Source organism: Thermobia domestica, unplaced genomic scaffold (genome assembly GCF_964235325.1).
Source record: "Thermobia domestica unplaced genomic scaffold, izTheDome1.hap1.1 HAP1_SCAFFOLD_251, whole genome shotgun sequence".
NCBI lineage: Eukaryota > Metazoa > Arthropoda > Insecta > Zygentoma > Lepismatidae > Thermobia > Thermobia domestica.
In genome coordinates this window covers 54,919-70,979 of record NW_027655968.1, presented here as the reverse complement: position 1 = coordinate 70,979, position 16,061 = coordinate 54,919, and the positions used below count along the sequence as shown (strand labels likewise).

Below are 16,061 nucleotides of genomic sequence, written 5' to 3'. Positions count from 1 at the left end.
TCTTTAATATATAAGCACGAGGTTGATAGCCTTTCTTAAATTCGTTGATCCCCTTATACATGTCCCGGATGTTTTTTATTTTTACTATTATATTCAAGTTCCTTAATTTTAGCTTTCAGAAAATCGCGTTTCTTTGTTCTAAAAGTTTTGGAAGTTTCCCGCCTGATATCTGCGAAATTTTGTGTGGTTATTACATTCGGATTTTGTAGCCAGCGTAATTTTGCCTGTTTTCTCTTCTCTGCTAGTTTTATGCATTCCTGGTCGAACCATGGTTTGTTCCTACGTATTTCCGCGTGTTCCAATTTTTCTTTTGCTGAAATTTTAATGCTATCTCTAATTTGAATCCAGGTATCCTCAACACTAGTGCACTCAGAATCTTCTAAAGCCGAGAATCTATTCGAAACTTCAATCTGGTATTTCTCTCTTACCTGGCTCTCTTCTAATTTCTTTAAATTGAATCTCTCCATTTTCGGACAATGAATATTACCTTTATTCAACGATAGCCTCTCTCGTATTATCGCTGCTACCAGGTAGTGGTCAGTGTCACAATCAGCCCCTCTAAACGACTGGACATCAATTATGCTAGATTGCCTTCTTCTATCTACTAAAACGTGATCAATTTGATTATGTGTTTTTCCGTCTGGTGATGTCCAAGTGTATTTATGAAGTCGCGGTGTGGGAATTTTGTACTCTTCACGATTCGGTTTTTGGATGTTGCAAAGTTCACGAGTCTAACACCGTTGTCATTACTTTCCTTATGCAGCATAGTATATGCAGCATAGTAGTTTACATACCTCGTATATGTAGCATAGTAGTTTAATTCAAGCGGTATGTATATTTTACGTATGAATTACGTAATTATACGTATTTTATATTCTTGTACCTTTGACGAGCCTTATTCATACGCACGTAATTGTGCAATATGTATGACTAAAAAGACGAAATGAATGAATGAATGAATGAGACCTCCTTTTGCCTTCCCCTTTCTAATATTTTTTTTTTCCAAACTGATCTACAGAACATCATTCCAAAATCCAGCTCTATTTTGGCAAACACAATGTTTTTTTAAGAGAGTGTCTTTAATCTCAGAAGATGGAGTATTTTCCATAATATGCCACGTTATGTATTTCGCATAGATGAAGTGTTCAGCTGAAAAAAAGAAGAAAAAATGGAACCGTACGCTTTACACAGTACAGCTCAATTAACCAGTCACTCTCTCTTTGTGATCTAATAAACAAATGAATAATGACAACAGGGATGATGAACATGTCAACCCAGAAACGACTACCTGGATTTTCCCTTGCTTTGTCAAGTTTACACTACAGCTCTCCTACTGTGTTAGTTCCATTGTGAATAAAGTTCTCAAGAAGAACGGATGCCACCATACGCAATCCTCGCACTGCTTTTACCCATACTTTCCCGGAAAGCATGTTGCCCACACCCCCAAATGCTGACTGTAGCAAATCCTCCAAAGTGCCTCCTCTCATAAGATATCCAATGGATCCAATGAATGGCATTAGTGTGTGCATCATACCTGGTCTAGCAAAAAGGTGATGCCAGCCTCAATATCAGACCACTTGATATTCGTTATGACTTTCTATATTTGCATGTCTACTGTGATATGTATATAGGCATATTTTTCTCTGACAACTTCTTCCACGTAACACAACGTTTTAAGAACAGTATCTGGATGGGACGGTGGAGAACCAATAAGTGCTCCAAACTTATAGCGTGTTGGAGTTGGCGTATAGTTTGTTCATCTGGCAATTCTGTTCATGTACCCCAACCATTCTATATTGTCATCAATCAGAATATTTTGCAACCATTGAAGTTCATGTTCATTCCTGTCATGAGAAATATTCTCTGAAGTTTTGATGACATCGAGAGATGTACCTTTCCTGATAGCCACAAAGGGTGGGCACTGTTCCTTTAGACCGCGATAGTGCATAGGCTTTACTTGTAGGAAGTCACTGAGTTTGAGATTTTGCAAAGATGAACCTTTCAGAGTGGTATTGTTAATCCATATGATCGTCTCTTGTCATCAGGTATATATGATTCCTGTACGCTGTACATATTAGCATAACATAAACACACTTATTCCACTTTTTTTTTATCTTATCCCACTTTCTTTTTTATCTATAAGTTTTTTGTAGTGATTTCATGAGTGAGAAATATTTATTTTGTATATTTCTTTGGATATTTCCTTTAGTTTAGTTCAATTTGTTTAAATACTTTGTTCATAGCAAATTATTAAAGTGCATTTTTTTAAATGAATATTTTTGCAAAATCGTGACATCACTACATTATTCCCATACCAGGAATGGTCACCAAAATGTTCCAAACTGTGGAAAGGTTTGACTATATGTATTCTGCCAAAAAATGTTTTTACTGTTTATGGTTCCTGTGTTACTGAGATTTTAACCCATCTATTAGCGTTTACTACGTAAATTAGAGGCTTGAAACAGTGACGTCATATATAACGTAATATTCAAAATTGCCTAAAGATGCCAAGGTGGCATCAATCGGAATTTGAAAGAGAACATTCCATTTGATAATAAAAAGTAAAGGAAAAAGCTTTATACCATGTGATACGGTATCGTGAATTTTACCATTGCTATCTTCTCGACTATCTTGACCCAACTACAGTAGGTCCCATAGTATTGAGGCTATGGACCTTTAAAGTTCATTTTTTCATATTTTCGGCAGCCTATAACTCCGAAATGACGGATTTCTGCACCCAGGATTATCTATACTTTTTGTCTTATCTTGGTGTCAGGAGTCACTTCCCAAACATTGTCGGTGTTGGTTTAAAAGCACTCTGTATAATGGAGTTGTGTTTAAACTGTTAAGAGTGTTGAACAATGATAATCTCGGTCCTACTTAAAGGAGCAGTTCGAGTTAAAAACAAGTTTGGTGCAATAGAAAGAGAAACAAAAAATAAGAGACCCGTATTTTTTTATCTTGATAGGCCGTCTCGTTCAGACATTTGTTTTTGATGAATCGTAAATAGTGACGTCACTGGTGGGATACGCGAGAAACTCAATGTGAGTCAGCAACCACTCCCTTGTACGCAGCTGATAAACCTTTAATAGTGCATTGGATTTAATAGATTGTGTTTTGTATTTGTTAGCAGTCTTGCTCTGTTGAATTCTTGAGGGAAGTTTTTGTTAGTTGTTTTTCCTATAGCATTAGTATAAAAAAGAGTAGAGAGAGAGAGCAGTAATTACATTTGTTGTGCGAAATAGTGTTTCTTCCAGACATGTTTTTAGAGTGGCACTGTCTCCCGGAGCTCTGAGAGATTCCCCCGGAGGAGACCAAAATATTACGTCTATAATGTAATAAATATAATAATACTGTGTAAAAATAATGTGCCTCGCCGAAGTGTCCCTTTGCCCCCCCCCCCTCCCCGGATTTTTTTTTCTGAAAGAAACACTAGTGTGAAGTAGAAAACACGTGTTAGTACAGCGCATGCTGTGTCTGTGAAGTGAAGTAGAAATGCCTAACACCTGCTGTGTTTTCGGTTGTAATTCTTGTGCAATTGAAGCTGAGGACGTAAAGTATCTTTTCTTACGTTTCTAAGTCGTGAGAAATCACCAGATCGATATAAATTATGGCTCAAGAAAATCAATGGAAAAAAATGTACCAAATAAAATAACTCGTGTTCCAAACATCTTGAAGAGCCTGCCTTCGAGAAGTCAAGTCTACTGGAAGAAAAGTTAATGCCAGTGGCGGATCTAGGCCTAGGCCCCCCAGTTTTTGAGTGACAGAATTGGTTTAAGCTATTATTTAGATATTTTTGAAAGTTTTTAGTAAACATGATATACATATCATAGTCTGGGTTCTGACCCCCCCCCCTGAGTTTTTACCGTCTAGATCCACTTCTGGCTAATGCCAGGAGAATTATTTACACGCAAACTGAGAAAGAATGCTGTTCCAAGTATATTATTGAAAGGTTTAAAATCCGAGCCATTGAACAAGCACCGATCTATGTCCAGTTACCAACGTACAAATGTCGTACAAGACGCAATTGACGGCTGTAGGCAAGACGAGGCATTAGAGGGTAATAGAGACGATGTCAATCATGATTCTGAAGATACTGCTTTAGAAATAAGCTATACAATGTGAATTAGGGAGTAAAATATACCGGCTTGTAGAAGGAATCAGTGACGATGACTGTTCCTCAAGACATTGATTCATCGTTTAATTTCTCTGTATCATGTGACAATGATGAAACGGGTGAGGAGAGTTGTTCCGCGGACAGCTATGAGAATAAAAGAAATTTAACCGGTGAAGTGTTTTTCGTATTCTGGCTAACTTTACAGATGTTACTTCATTTTTGCCTCATATGTTGCGCTCCTGTACATACCTTGAAGCACAAAATTATAGCGTCAGCGTTAAAAATTGCAACAAAACGTGAAAATGAACATACTTATGTTCGGGAATCGGAAGAATGCTTAAAGAAAAGGTACTTAGGTGTTGCAGCAATCTCGTCCGCCATCTATTTACATATTGGTTTCGATTTTTTTTTTTTTTTTTTTTTTTTGAAACGCTGAACTCATGCTTTATAGGATACGTTTTATAATATTACAAAAACGTTTGTACATCCTATCAGATATCATTTTCTACATGCAGATGATATTTGTAAGTCTTTGCAATCAGTTCTGGAAAAGGAAACCGTATTTAGAACGTACCATCGCACCTCTCACAAACGAAATGCTTGGCACTGTGTAGTGTGTAAGCCTGCTCTCGCTACTTGCCCACCTATGACGTCATCACAAAATCTTTCTTCCTCTGTTACTCGCTAACGACTAAACGTTTCGCGATCAAACAAACACCATTCCTTTTAGAATTTTCAACTCTACAAATGGAAATAAATTGTAAAAATGCATTTCTAAGTCGAACTGCTCCTTTAAAGCATCTACTTGCTGACGGCAGGATGCTTTTTATGTATTTTAAATAACCTCCATAATATGTGATTCTATTTCATCTCTCTCCCTTTTTATAATTAGTCTATTCTGTGTTCAACTACCTCCAATCATTTTTTTATGTATAAAGACCAAGATTAGGAATTAATTGTGTGTCGAGCAACTATGTTTAAAAATTAAATTATTATAATTTTAATCGGAATGATTTAGCTTGTTGCATTGTTGTACCACCATGTGAACGGTAGTATATGAAAAGTGTTGTTTTCAAACAGTTTGTTTCTTCTGACGAAGTTATGAACTCTCAGTTTATAAGTCGAGAAAATAAATGACAATTATATATAAAATAATTGTCATATATATCCATATGATGAAGCAACATTTTGGGTTTGAAGTACGAGGCATTAAGTACTATTATTTATACTGGTAAGTGGAAAAGGATACTTTTCTGTGGTATATTTCAGCCCAAGTTTGTGAAAACACTAAAACAAGAACTTACTTTTCTCCTGGTCTGAGACCCCAGATGAAGCATCCACTGTTGATAAGCCAGGCGAGATTCAAAGTAAGAGCGTATCGAATAGCGCCAGCAATGAAAAAGGATCTCCAAAAGCCTTCGCCCAAGTAAGCATACGGGATGTAAATGGGCAGAATCAAGAAAAGTGTTGGCATTAGCAACCAATGGAATCTACAAAATAGAAAAGAAAAATTTATAGTAATCATTGAGAGATTTAATCACCAGGTCCTTATAACAAGTAAGGAGGAGTTTTTTGTCTTTGTAGTTTTCCACAAATTATTCAGAAATGTAATGTAAGGAAGAAAGAACAAGTCATTATTTCTGAACTAAAGATTACTTGATCTCTTAACAGCAAATGTAGAACTCTATTATCATTAAAAAGTGAGTCAAATGATTTTTGTCTCTTTTGATGACAGCAAAAGTTGCAAGGTTTCAAAAGTTAGATGACCGCTATGTTAAAAAGCAAAAAAGTCAACTGTACTTTACATTTATTTTTATGCAAAAAGTTTCGTCTCCTTATTTTAATTACTTTTATTTATTTATCTATCTATTTATTCATTAAAGCTTTCTTTCCGAAAATTTAAACAAAAATGACTCAGTTTAATATTTTATAGGTTAAATGTAGCACATTTATTTGAAGCTCTAGTACCTGATGAAGCCAGTATGTTCAGTTAGTTGGCGAAACTGTTACACAGTTATTGTTTTAAATAAATATTGAATTGTTCAGTGAAACTGTTACACAGTTATTGTTTTAAATAAATATTGTTTTGTTCAGTGAAACTGTTACACAGTTATCGTTTTAAATAAATATTGTTTTGTTCAGTGAAACTGTTACACAGTTATTGTTTTAAATAAATATTGTTTTGTTCAGTGAAACTGTTACACAGTTATTGTTTTAAATAAATATTATTTTGTTCAGTAAATTGTATTTCTAGTAAAGTTCTTACTGTAGTTGATCAACTTTCCATGGCTGTACATCCGTTTCCGCTTTGGACGCTTTTCACCAAAAACAACTAAAAGAATTCTGAGAGCAAGTGAATCAATCAAAAACGTGAATTCTGAAGGAATAGATAAACAGGAATATTGAACAAAAAGTAGGAGTACATAGCTTAAAATATACTAAAGCCTACTTACTTCCTTTGAAACATGATAACGCTATCTGCTTCCAAATCACTTAAGTCAATCTTTTTGGCCTCTTCTTGGATTTTAGGATCCAGTTTGATGAGACGAGACACTAAATGCGTGAAAAGAAATCCTCGTCGTGGGTCAAATGGATCTAAGTCTGTCTCATAGAATTTGTGGTGAAGTCTGTGACCACGAACCCACTCGTACACTGTTCCCTAAAACAAATTGCATATGTAATGATAATAAGATAAAATTGATAATTAACTCTTAATTACAGTCATTTTCTTCGCTCTATCGATTTCTTTTCTGATAATTTCTTTGATCATATAATAAATAGTATCTCTCACTTAGTAAAATCATTAATTTCTTGTATCAATAAGTATTTCCCTTCTAATAAAATGTCTTAATTTAGTGATTCTTAACCATAGAACTAGTCTTAAATATAACATATTATAATGTACCATGCGCTTGTGTTTATAAACATTCTACATGTGCTCCTATTTAAAATAACAACCACGTGCACTTTACGGTGGAGTACTACGCCTTACGTTGGAGTACTATAAGTTGCAGTCGATGGAAAGTACAGCGACACCATGGATCACATGACGACGAGGGAGCGCTATATAACCAAGAGGATTCCATGGACAGCCATCACTTTCGATTATTCAAATTCCCTTTCAGGGCTTGCAATGCAGCTTAGAAGCCCTAAGCCAAAGGCTTAGCTTGCAATGGAGCTAACGGTTCTTTCTTCTCCTGGCTTGCAGTGGAGCCTTGTGGGAAACTTTACCTCTCTTTCTGCTTGCAGTGATGCAGCGAGAGAATCCTAATCCCAACTGGCATGGCTTACAGTGGAGCCTTCTGGGAGACTTTACCTCTCTTTCTCCTTCCGTAGAGCAGTAAGTGTCCTACACCTCCTCACGTAGTTCGCTATTGAGGGATCTATTCCAAGGCCCTCTGGTCGAAGGGACGCTATATCTACCATATATTAGAGAATTTATTGTACTATACTTGTAGCATATTGTTTGTAGTGGATTTTATAATAAAAACCCATAGTGGGAAACGATTCCGAACTATAATTTGCTCTAGTTACTCCTATACAGGGAGAACGTTACAATATATTAAAATTGTAACACAATATTTTTTAGTTACAGAAATATAAATGGAGAAAGATCGCGGAAAAGTGTTGCCTATGTCATTAGTTAACGAATTAAATTGACGCATATTAATATTTAGTGTATACTTGTCTTGTCTTTTCTTCTTCACTATGAACAGTGATAATTTTTTGCACCAGGTTTATTTTTTTCACCCAACTGTGATTCTAATGAGTACTGAATATTCAGTAAGTTTATATATCATTCTAACAGTGTTGTAGGTTGAAAGCTGGAAGCCATATATTTTGAATGAAATATATCCTTTTTATGTCTCTAATTTTATTGTTGTTCCCATTTTATCAGTGAGGCCCTTGCCCAAATTCAATTCAAGTTTCTTGAAGTAATTGTAACTGTCTGATTCATATATAGCTTCTTGAATGTTACTATTTTTGATCTATATTTGATATTATTATTATATAACTTGTTGTCTTGGTTTTTTATTTGTAATGCGTCTTCATATTGTTATTCGATGTAATTTTCCTTTATATAAACTTTTCTTCTTGTATTTATTGTGCTGATACTTTTATTTATTTATTTATTTTTATAAATTGATTCCGGTTGCTATCAAGAATTGAATTGATTTTTATTGAAGTTCAATTGTGTGTGGCCAGAATGTGCTTATACGTTAAAGAAGTATATCCATGTATTCTATACAGTTGTTTGAGTAAGTTGATCCTTAAATGTTGGTATAATTCACATTCAAATAATATATGATTTACTGTGCGAATTCCTTTGTCACACCAACATTGATATGTTTGCTTTTTTTAAAAATTTGATACAGTTTATAGGTGTTAATGTCGTTCCGAAGAGTAATCTATAATAGATAATGATCTCTCTCTCCTGGACCACGTCTTGAGCAATTGTTCATGCTTATTATTTTTCGTGGAATAAATGTTCCAATATAATTTTCCTGGAAGATTTTTTTTTTGTTTTTGTTGTTGTTGATTTCTCCAATCATTTAATTCGTTTTTTGTTATTCTTATTATATTTGGGTAGAAATTTTGAGGATTAAGTTTCAATGGAATTTTAATTCCTTCTGTACATGAGCTCTTAGCAGCAAGGTCAATTATGTAACTGTTTTCTATGTTAACATGCAATCTCATAGATATTAGTATTATTGAGTATTTTTGTATGGTCAAATAAGAATAGAGATATTTGATGTTAAGTATGATCCATGTGACTTTGCTGTTCCAATGGGAAGTTGAAAGAGTAGTCATTACACTTAATGAGTCTGTACATATAAACGCTTTTCTGATTTTATGTTATTTTTTTTATGTATAGAAGAGCTTTGCCAATGTCATATACAAACATGTTAAGGAGACAAATCACGGAATTAAATGGGATAAGACTGAAGTATTGGAGATGGAGAAAAGAATGATAATAAGGAAGTGGAAAGAAGCAGATTGGATAAAGAAGATAGGAAGAGATAAACTGATGAACTGGACAGGGGCTTACCTATTAATGAATTATGGCAAGGAAGTTTGGATAGCATAGACAAGAAGAAAATAAAAGAGGTCCTTATACGAACCCAAAATGGCGGAACGTGATTATTTAGAAAGTAACACGAAGACTTACGGGACTGGCTGAAGGCCTCAGCAAATAGAATAAATAAAATATATATATATTACAATGACTATATATATATGTCTGTTAAAAGAATTTAAACTTTGTCATAACAATGACTATATATATGTCTGTATTTTCCTTTATGCTCGATAATGTCTGAAGAAGGATATGTTAGATATCCGAAACCATTACATATTATAATTTAAAATCCAGTGGGTTAAGCTTTGGTCAGTGTTTCTTTTGTTAAAATAGAAGAGCTTATCTTATTGCAAATGCTTCTCCGTCAAAAATGGTCATGTGTTTTGGTAGTTGATATTTTAAAGTGATTTTAAAGTGATTGATATTTTCAAGTGAAGACGTATCGGAACAACAAGCTAGTTCCATCTTCACTGGTAAGGTAACAAAGGATGAAAACGGACAAGAGGAATATGGTATGGGAGCAGTAATACATACCACCAAATGAACGTAACATTAAAAATGGTTATTAAAAAGAACGAGCAGAGCATAGTGGAAGAAAGAAAGAGTTGAATTTGAAAGAAGCTTGGTGTCTATGCTACGTCACTGTTGTCAGAGACAAAATATATGAAAGGTAGGTAACCAGATTTTATCAATATTAGCAAAATTCAGATTTAAGACAGGCTTATATTTTTGAATAAAAATGATTCTTTAATATCTCGTTTTTTTCTTTGAACCTATTACATTAGCCTGTTTTATGTTGCGTGCTTTAGATGAAATGACAATCCCGACATACCCTCTTCTTGTAACGTTTTTGATTATCTAATGTGTTCCCTAATTAGGTTGTTAATATTGCGCTTGGTTTGATCTATATATGAAGACTCACACTAACATTTCTAAAACCCTTTTCTATTTCTTGCCTGTATCATAAAGTAAAGGAAGTCTTCAAATTTGAAGTTTTTGTGGTAAGTTATTTTGAGTGGGTAACTAAGTCACTTAACACTTCATTTATTGAATGCTGCTCGTTCTGTTTTCGGAACTAGGGGTAGCTTAAATAAAAATACAATCTGTCCAAAAACAAGTGCTTATTATTATTAATAATCTGTGGTTACAGTTTTGGAAATACATTATTGTCTTAATCAGGATCATATCAAAATAATATACCCGATGAAGGTTATACATATTGCCGAAGCTTATAATTGGTCTTGGTGTCTCCAAACTAACGCTGAGACCAATCGTTACCAAACAGGAACGAACAGGTATTAAACCTAAATGTTATAAAAATGGCGCCCGAACCGGGACGAACAGGAAATCAACCTAATATGTTATGAACACAGATTAGTAATAATAAGCATTTGTCTTTGGACAGATTTTATTTTTATTTAAGATGAAGTAACATGTAACACACAAATGACTAATTAAATATATTCACTTTTTAAAATATATTAGATCCTATAATTTTTCTATTTACTTTTCCTTTCATGACTAATGCCTTACACACTTAAAAAATATGCGAAATAAGCAGTTACGAACAATTTTATTGTAAGTATCAAAAGCCCCGAGGAACAGATGACGTTCAAACACTGCTATTGTTGTCCCAGGAGACTGAAATTCGTTGCAAATTTCGATTTGTTGGAAGTAAAGCATAAACGAAAGAGTTTCATTATTGAATTATCTCTCAAGTAGTTTTAATATTACTAAAAAATCTATTGGAAATGTCCATTGTACTGTCGAAAAAGCTTCCCAACCACTAAATTTTCTTTTGCCAATAAGTTTTGAATAATTTGCCTTATTTCTTTATTCTTCGACTTCTTTTAGTAATGTATATAGAATTATGTTCTTTCTACGCCCTAGGAAACTTTATTTAAATATTGCAAAGTTAATGCTAAAGGTAAAAATTTAGTTTCCTGGGGGGTGAGGTGTATCCAGCGAGCATACAACTTATATATCAATCAACTTACCTAGATGAAACGATCAGTACGGATATTGTATACTTCCGATCGCCCACTTCCAGTACGCGGTACCTAGTTTACTTTCTAAGGGTGGGGTATTTCTAGCAATTAAGCATATATAACCTTAATAACAATCAGTTCCTTTTGACGAAATAAAGCGAATGCAGCCGAAATTTGACACTTCTGATACACAGTACCTACTTTCAGAAGGTGGACAATATCAAGTAATTGCGTACACGCAACATATTCATTGCGTACAATATATGAAGCAACTCGCCTTGTACCGAAAGTGTCAAATTTCGGCAACAATCGCTTTCTTTCATCAAGACGAATAGGTTGCATGTGCGCTGGATACATCTGCTCCGGAAAGTAAATTATTCTTTTAGTAAAATTAAATCTAGTTGTAGAAAAGTACTTCTAACTTCAACTATATGACAACTATTTTCAACTATTATTAGCGACTAAGAATGATCACTAATGACTTAGCCAATACATTGCAACTGATAAAAAGTCTCAAAATTCTTTATGCGTTTCACTTCCATAGAAATAAAAGCACTGTTTCTAGTTTACTACACTGAATAGTTTTATAGATTTCCTTGTAACATTTACCTGTCCTGCCATTGTTTGTAGCAGTACCAAAAGCATTCGGAGTGGCCAGTGGGCGCTATATGATCGATGAGCCCATAATCTGTGAGCACCTGCCGTCACGCCAATAATCGCCAGAAAAGTGAACACAAAGGCTGCGTAACAAAAGAAATAACATACCTCAGAGATTTCAATATGCCACATGGAACCATATTAATGTATAACAAGTAAATATGTTGTACTAAATAAGTGTGTTTTAATAGTAAATAAATATTTGGTCTAGGAATTAATTCGTGCGGTTGGTACGCACACATTGAAGCTGTAGTACAAACACAAAATACATAAATACCTTAAGAAAAATATTGTCCATCGCTAGCCACCACTTTCGCCCATCTGTCAGGCAATGTACGGATTCCGTGGCGAAAGAAGTCCTCATCCTTGGAAGCGATCCAGTCAGAGACCCATGTTTCGATATCTCCTGAAGAAGTAAACCGCTGTCCAATCAAATCGTTGTTCATGCAATCGAACAAGTAGTAGTCCGAAGGAGCAACGTCTGGTGAATACGGCGGGTGGGGTAAAACTTCCCATCCGACATTTTCTAAATAGGTTTTGACCGGTTTTGCGACATGTGGGCGAGCGTTATCATGTTGAACAATAAGTTTATCATGTCTGTTCTCCCATTCTGGTCGTGTTCTGGCCAGAGCTTGCTTCAAACGCATTAATTGTCGTCGATAACGTTCTCCATTCATAGTTTCACCCGGTTGCAGCAGCTCATAGTACACCACACCTTTCATATCCCACCATATGCCCAGCATAACCTTTGCACAGTGAATATCTCGTTTTGGTTGTGATGGACCTGGTTCACCTGGTTTCACCCAGGCCTTTTTTCGTTTAGGGTTCTTGTAATTTATCCACTTCTCATCACCCGTAATAATTCGATGCAGAAACCCCTTTCTGCTCTGTCGTTGAAGCAGCAATTCGCAAATGGTTTTTCGTCTTTCAACGTCTCTGTCTTTCAATTCATGTGGAACCCAATGTGACATCTTTTGAATCATTCCCATGACTTTCAAGCGTTTGGAGACTGTTGTTTGATCAACGCCTAATGCTGCTGCAAGTTGTTCCTGCGTTTGACACGAATCCTGCTCGAGCAATGCTGTCAATTCTTCGTCTTGAAATTTTTTTGGCTGTCCAGCTCGCTCTTGGTCTGCCAAGCCGAAATCACCACTTCTAAACCGTGCAAACCATTTCTGACACGTTCGCTCAGCTAGAGCATGGTCACCATACACTTCCACCGAAATACGATGACTTTCAGTCGCACTTTTCTGCATGTTAAAGTAATGCAGCAGGACACCCCGCAAAAACACTTTATCAGGCACAAATTGCGCCATGTTCACTTAACTACAAACTGGTGTTGTTGACGCTTTAATCCACTGCCCTATACTACGAACGATACGCGATGACAGGGGTTTGCAACACATGTGTGGATACACGGAACTGTGGGACGCTCCGTTCGTTGCGCCATCTCTTGTCCACCCGCACGAATTAATTCCTAGACCAAATACATTCCTTATTTTTTCAGACATCTGCACAGGGACGAGTACATGAGGCTTCTGAAAATTTGGAAAAAAAAGTTCTAGAAAAATTAGTTACATCATTATTTAGCAACTAAAATTGCGTATATAATTTATGCAAGACCAACACATTCTAGTTAAGTCTGTGCTGAAAAGGGTATTAGAGATAAGAACTAAGAAGTTGATATTGTCTTCCGGGGAGACATCAGGAGATTTTATGAGGTGTCTCGAAGATCATAGGGAGGGATACCGATGCCAGAATTTAGATGGAAATTTCTTTTATATCTTTTGATTTTAACGCTTGTTAATTATTTTCTGCCTTTCACCACTTTTTAAACACTATTAAAAGTTATTTTCTGTTTTTTGGTGGTTTTTTCAAGTCGGTTAATATTATATATACAATATATAATTCTTTTTAGCGTTTTCTTTAAAGTCGGACACTTCTCGTTAGTTTAAGCACGTGCTATACTAGTTTTCTCTAAAATGGGCCAGTCTACGAAACATGCGTGAAATGTAATACAATTAAGAAAAGTTGGATTACAAGTGGTATTCTTAACTCCAAACGAAATTTAATTAAGTATGCTAAATTGCTTAATAATACAAATATTTCTGATGTATTCAGAAATTACGTTAAAAAGTATAAGAAAACTTATAAGAAAGTTATTAAGACAGCAAAGCTGATGCATAATTCGAAAATGATTAATAGTTCTAGAAATAAAATTAAAACTATGTGAAATATTATTCACCAGTCGGTACATACAAATGAAGGTGATATTGTTAATTTGAATCACGTCATTTTTGATAATAAATGAATTACAAACCCTACTGAAATTACAAATAAATTTAATAATTATTTTAAAACTTCTCCTGAGGAAGCTCTTGGTACTCTATCCCACCAAGCTGATACAAGTGGTTCTTCAAGGATACCTTCTTGTCCAACATATATTTTTGTTACCCGAGTAACTATTGATGAAGTATTAGCTATTATAAGAAAGATAAGAAATATCAGTTCTGCAGGTCTTGATGAAGTACCGTCCGCTATTATAAAACAATCTGGTTCGATAATTGCTCCCCACCTGACTCATGTAATGAATCTTTCCCTTGAATCAGGCATTTTCCCACAGATGTTAAAAGTGGCTAAAGTGATTCCCTTGTTCGAAAAAGGCAGTCGTTACAATATTAAGAATTATCATCCTATCTCAGTTTTGTCTGTATTTTCAAAAAATTGTTGAGACGGTAATATCAAATAGGATAAGGAATTACTTACATTCCAATAATCTAATATCATTATCACAACATGGGTTTTTAACTGGCAAATCTACTGATTCTGCAATTTTCGATTTTCTTAGTACTGTTATGCATGCGATAAATAATAAAAAAATATGCAATTGGAATCTTTGTTGATCTTACTAAAGCATTTGACACTGTAAATCATAATCTCTTACTTTAAAAAAATATGCTTTTTTGGTATAAGAGGAACTGCCAATAAATGGATCGAGTCTTACTTGAAGGATAGGTATTAGATAGTTCAAATTACGAACGAAAATAATGGCAAAATGCATAAGTTTAGTAGTTATAAAGATACAATACTAACTGGTGTACCTCAAGGATCAGTGCTTGGTCCATTTCTCTTTCTTATATACATTAATAATTTGACACATGGAATGTTGCCTAATAAATGTGTTTTATTTGCTGATGACACCAATGTTATTATTAGAGATAACTCACGACATGATATTGAATATAATCTAAACACTACATTTTCACGATTAAGTAACTGGTTAAGTAGCAATAAATTAGTTTTAAACAGTGATAAACTTCCTTGCTAAATTTTTATTATCCTCTTCAAAACAAATTTGTTTCTTATGTAATGGTAAATAACAAAAAGTCGACTTTTCTATTTCAACAAAATTTCTTGGTGTCACAATTACTTCGAAACTAACTTGGAATGAGCATATTTCTCAACTAAACAAAAAAATAAGTAGTAATTACTTCAGCCTCCGTAGAGTAAGAGGTAATGTCACAACAGAGGCTTTAGTTTCAGTGTACTATGCAAAATTCCATTCTTTAATAAGTTACGGTATTATTTTTGGGGGTTATTCTACCGAATATATTAGCACGTTTCGCTTACAAAAGAAAGCACTAAGACTTGTGTTTGGATTGTCACCAAAGTCTTCTTGCAAGCCCATCTTACGAGCCAAAAAATATTACCATTACCTTGTGTGCATCTATATAAAATTATCTTGTTTACCGTAAGTAACAAACACTTATTTATTGAAAACAGTAACGTTCATAAATACAATACTTGATTCGTTAATAATTTGCATGTTATCCCCAAAATTTCTCATATTTTCAAAAAAGCGTGTATATTAACTGTACAAAAAGTTTAAATAATTTACCTGACTTTCTAAAGCAAAACAAAATATATTCTATGTTTAAATCTGATCTTCACAAGTTCTTAGTAGATAAATGCTACTACTTGGTAAACGAGTTTTTTGAAGACAATGTATAATTTTTTTTGGTTAATTATATTATGAATGTGTAAGCTTATAAAAGTCATAGTTATGTATGTATTGCTCTATTTGTAAGTTTTTTATAGCATATATGTAATTATTTTGTAATTTTGACAACTTTTTGCGTACTCGAGAATAATCTCATTTGTATGCAAAACAGGCAAATAAATAAATAAAAATAAATGTAAATATTTTTCCTTCAAACCG

General features: G+C 34.4%; 1 protein-coding gene across 1 annotated transcript in view; it reads right to left on the bottom strand.

Moving 5' to 3' along the window:
• LOC145676626 (acyl-CoA Delta-9 desaturase-like) overlaps positions 1 to 16,061 on the bottom strand; it is a 39,528-nt gene that overhangs the window by 8,291 nt on the left and 15,176 nt on the right. Inside the window, exons 3-5 of the mRNA XM_081747459.1 lie at positions 11,795 to 11,925; positions 6,571 to 6,776; positions 5,422 to 5,607 (exon numbers count right to left, since the gene is read on the bottom strand). Coding sequence (XP_081603585.1) covers positions 5,422 to 5,607; positions 6,571 to 6,776; positions 11,795 to 11,925 — 523 coding nt within the window. The remainder of the gene's footprint in view (positions 1 to 5,421; positions 5,608 to 6,570; positions 6,777 to 11,794; positions 11,926 to 16,061) is intronic.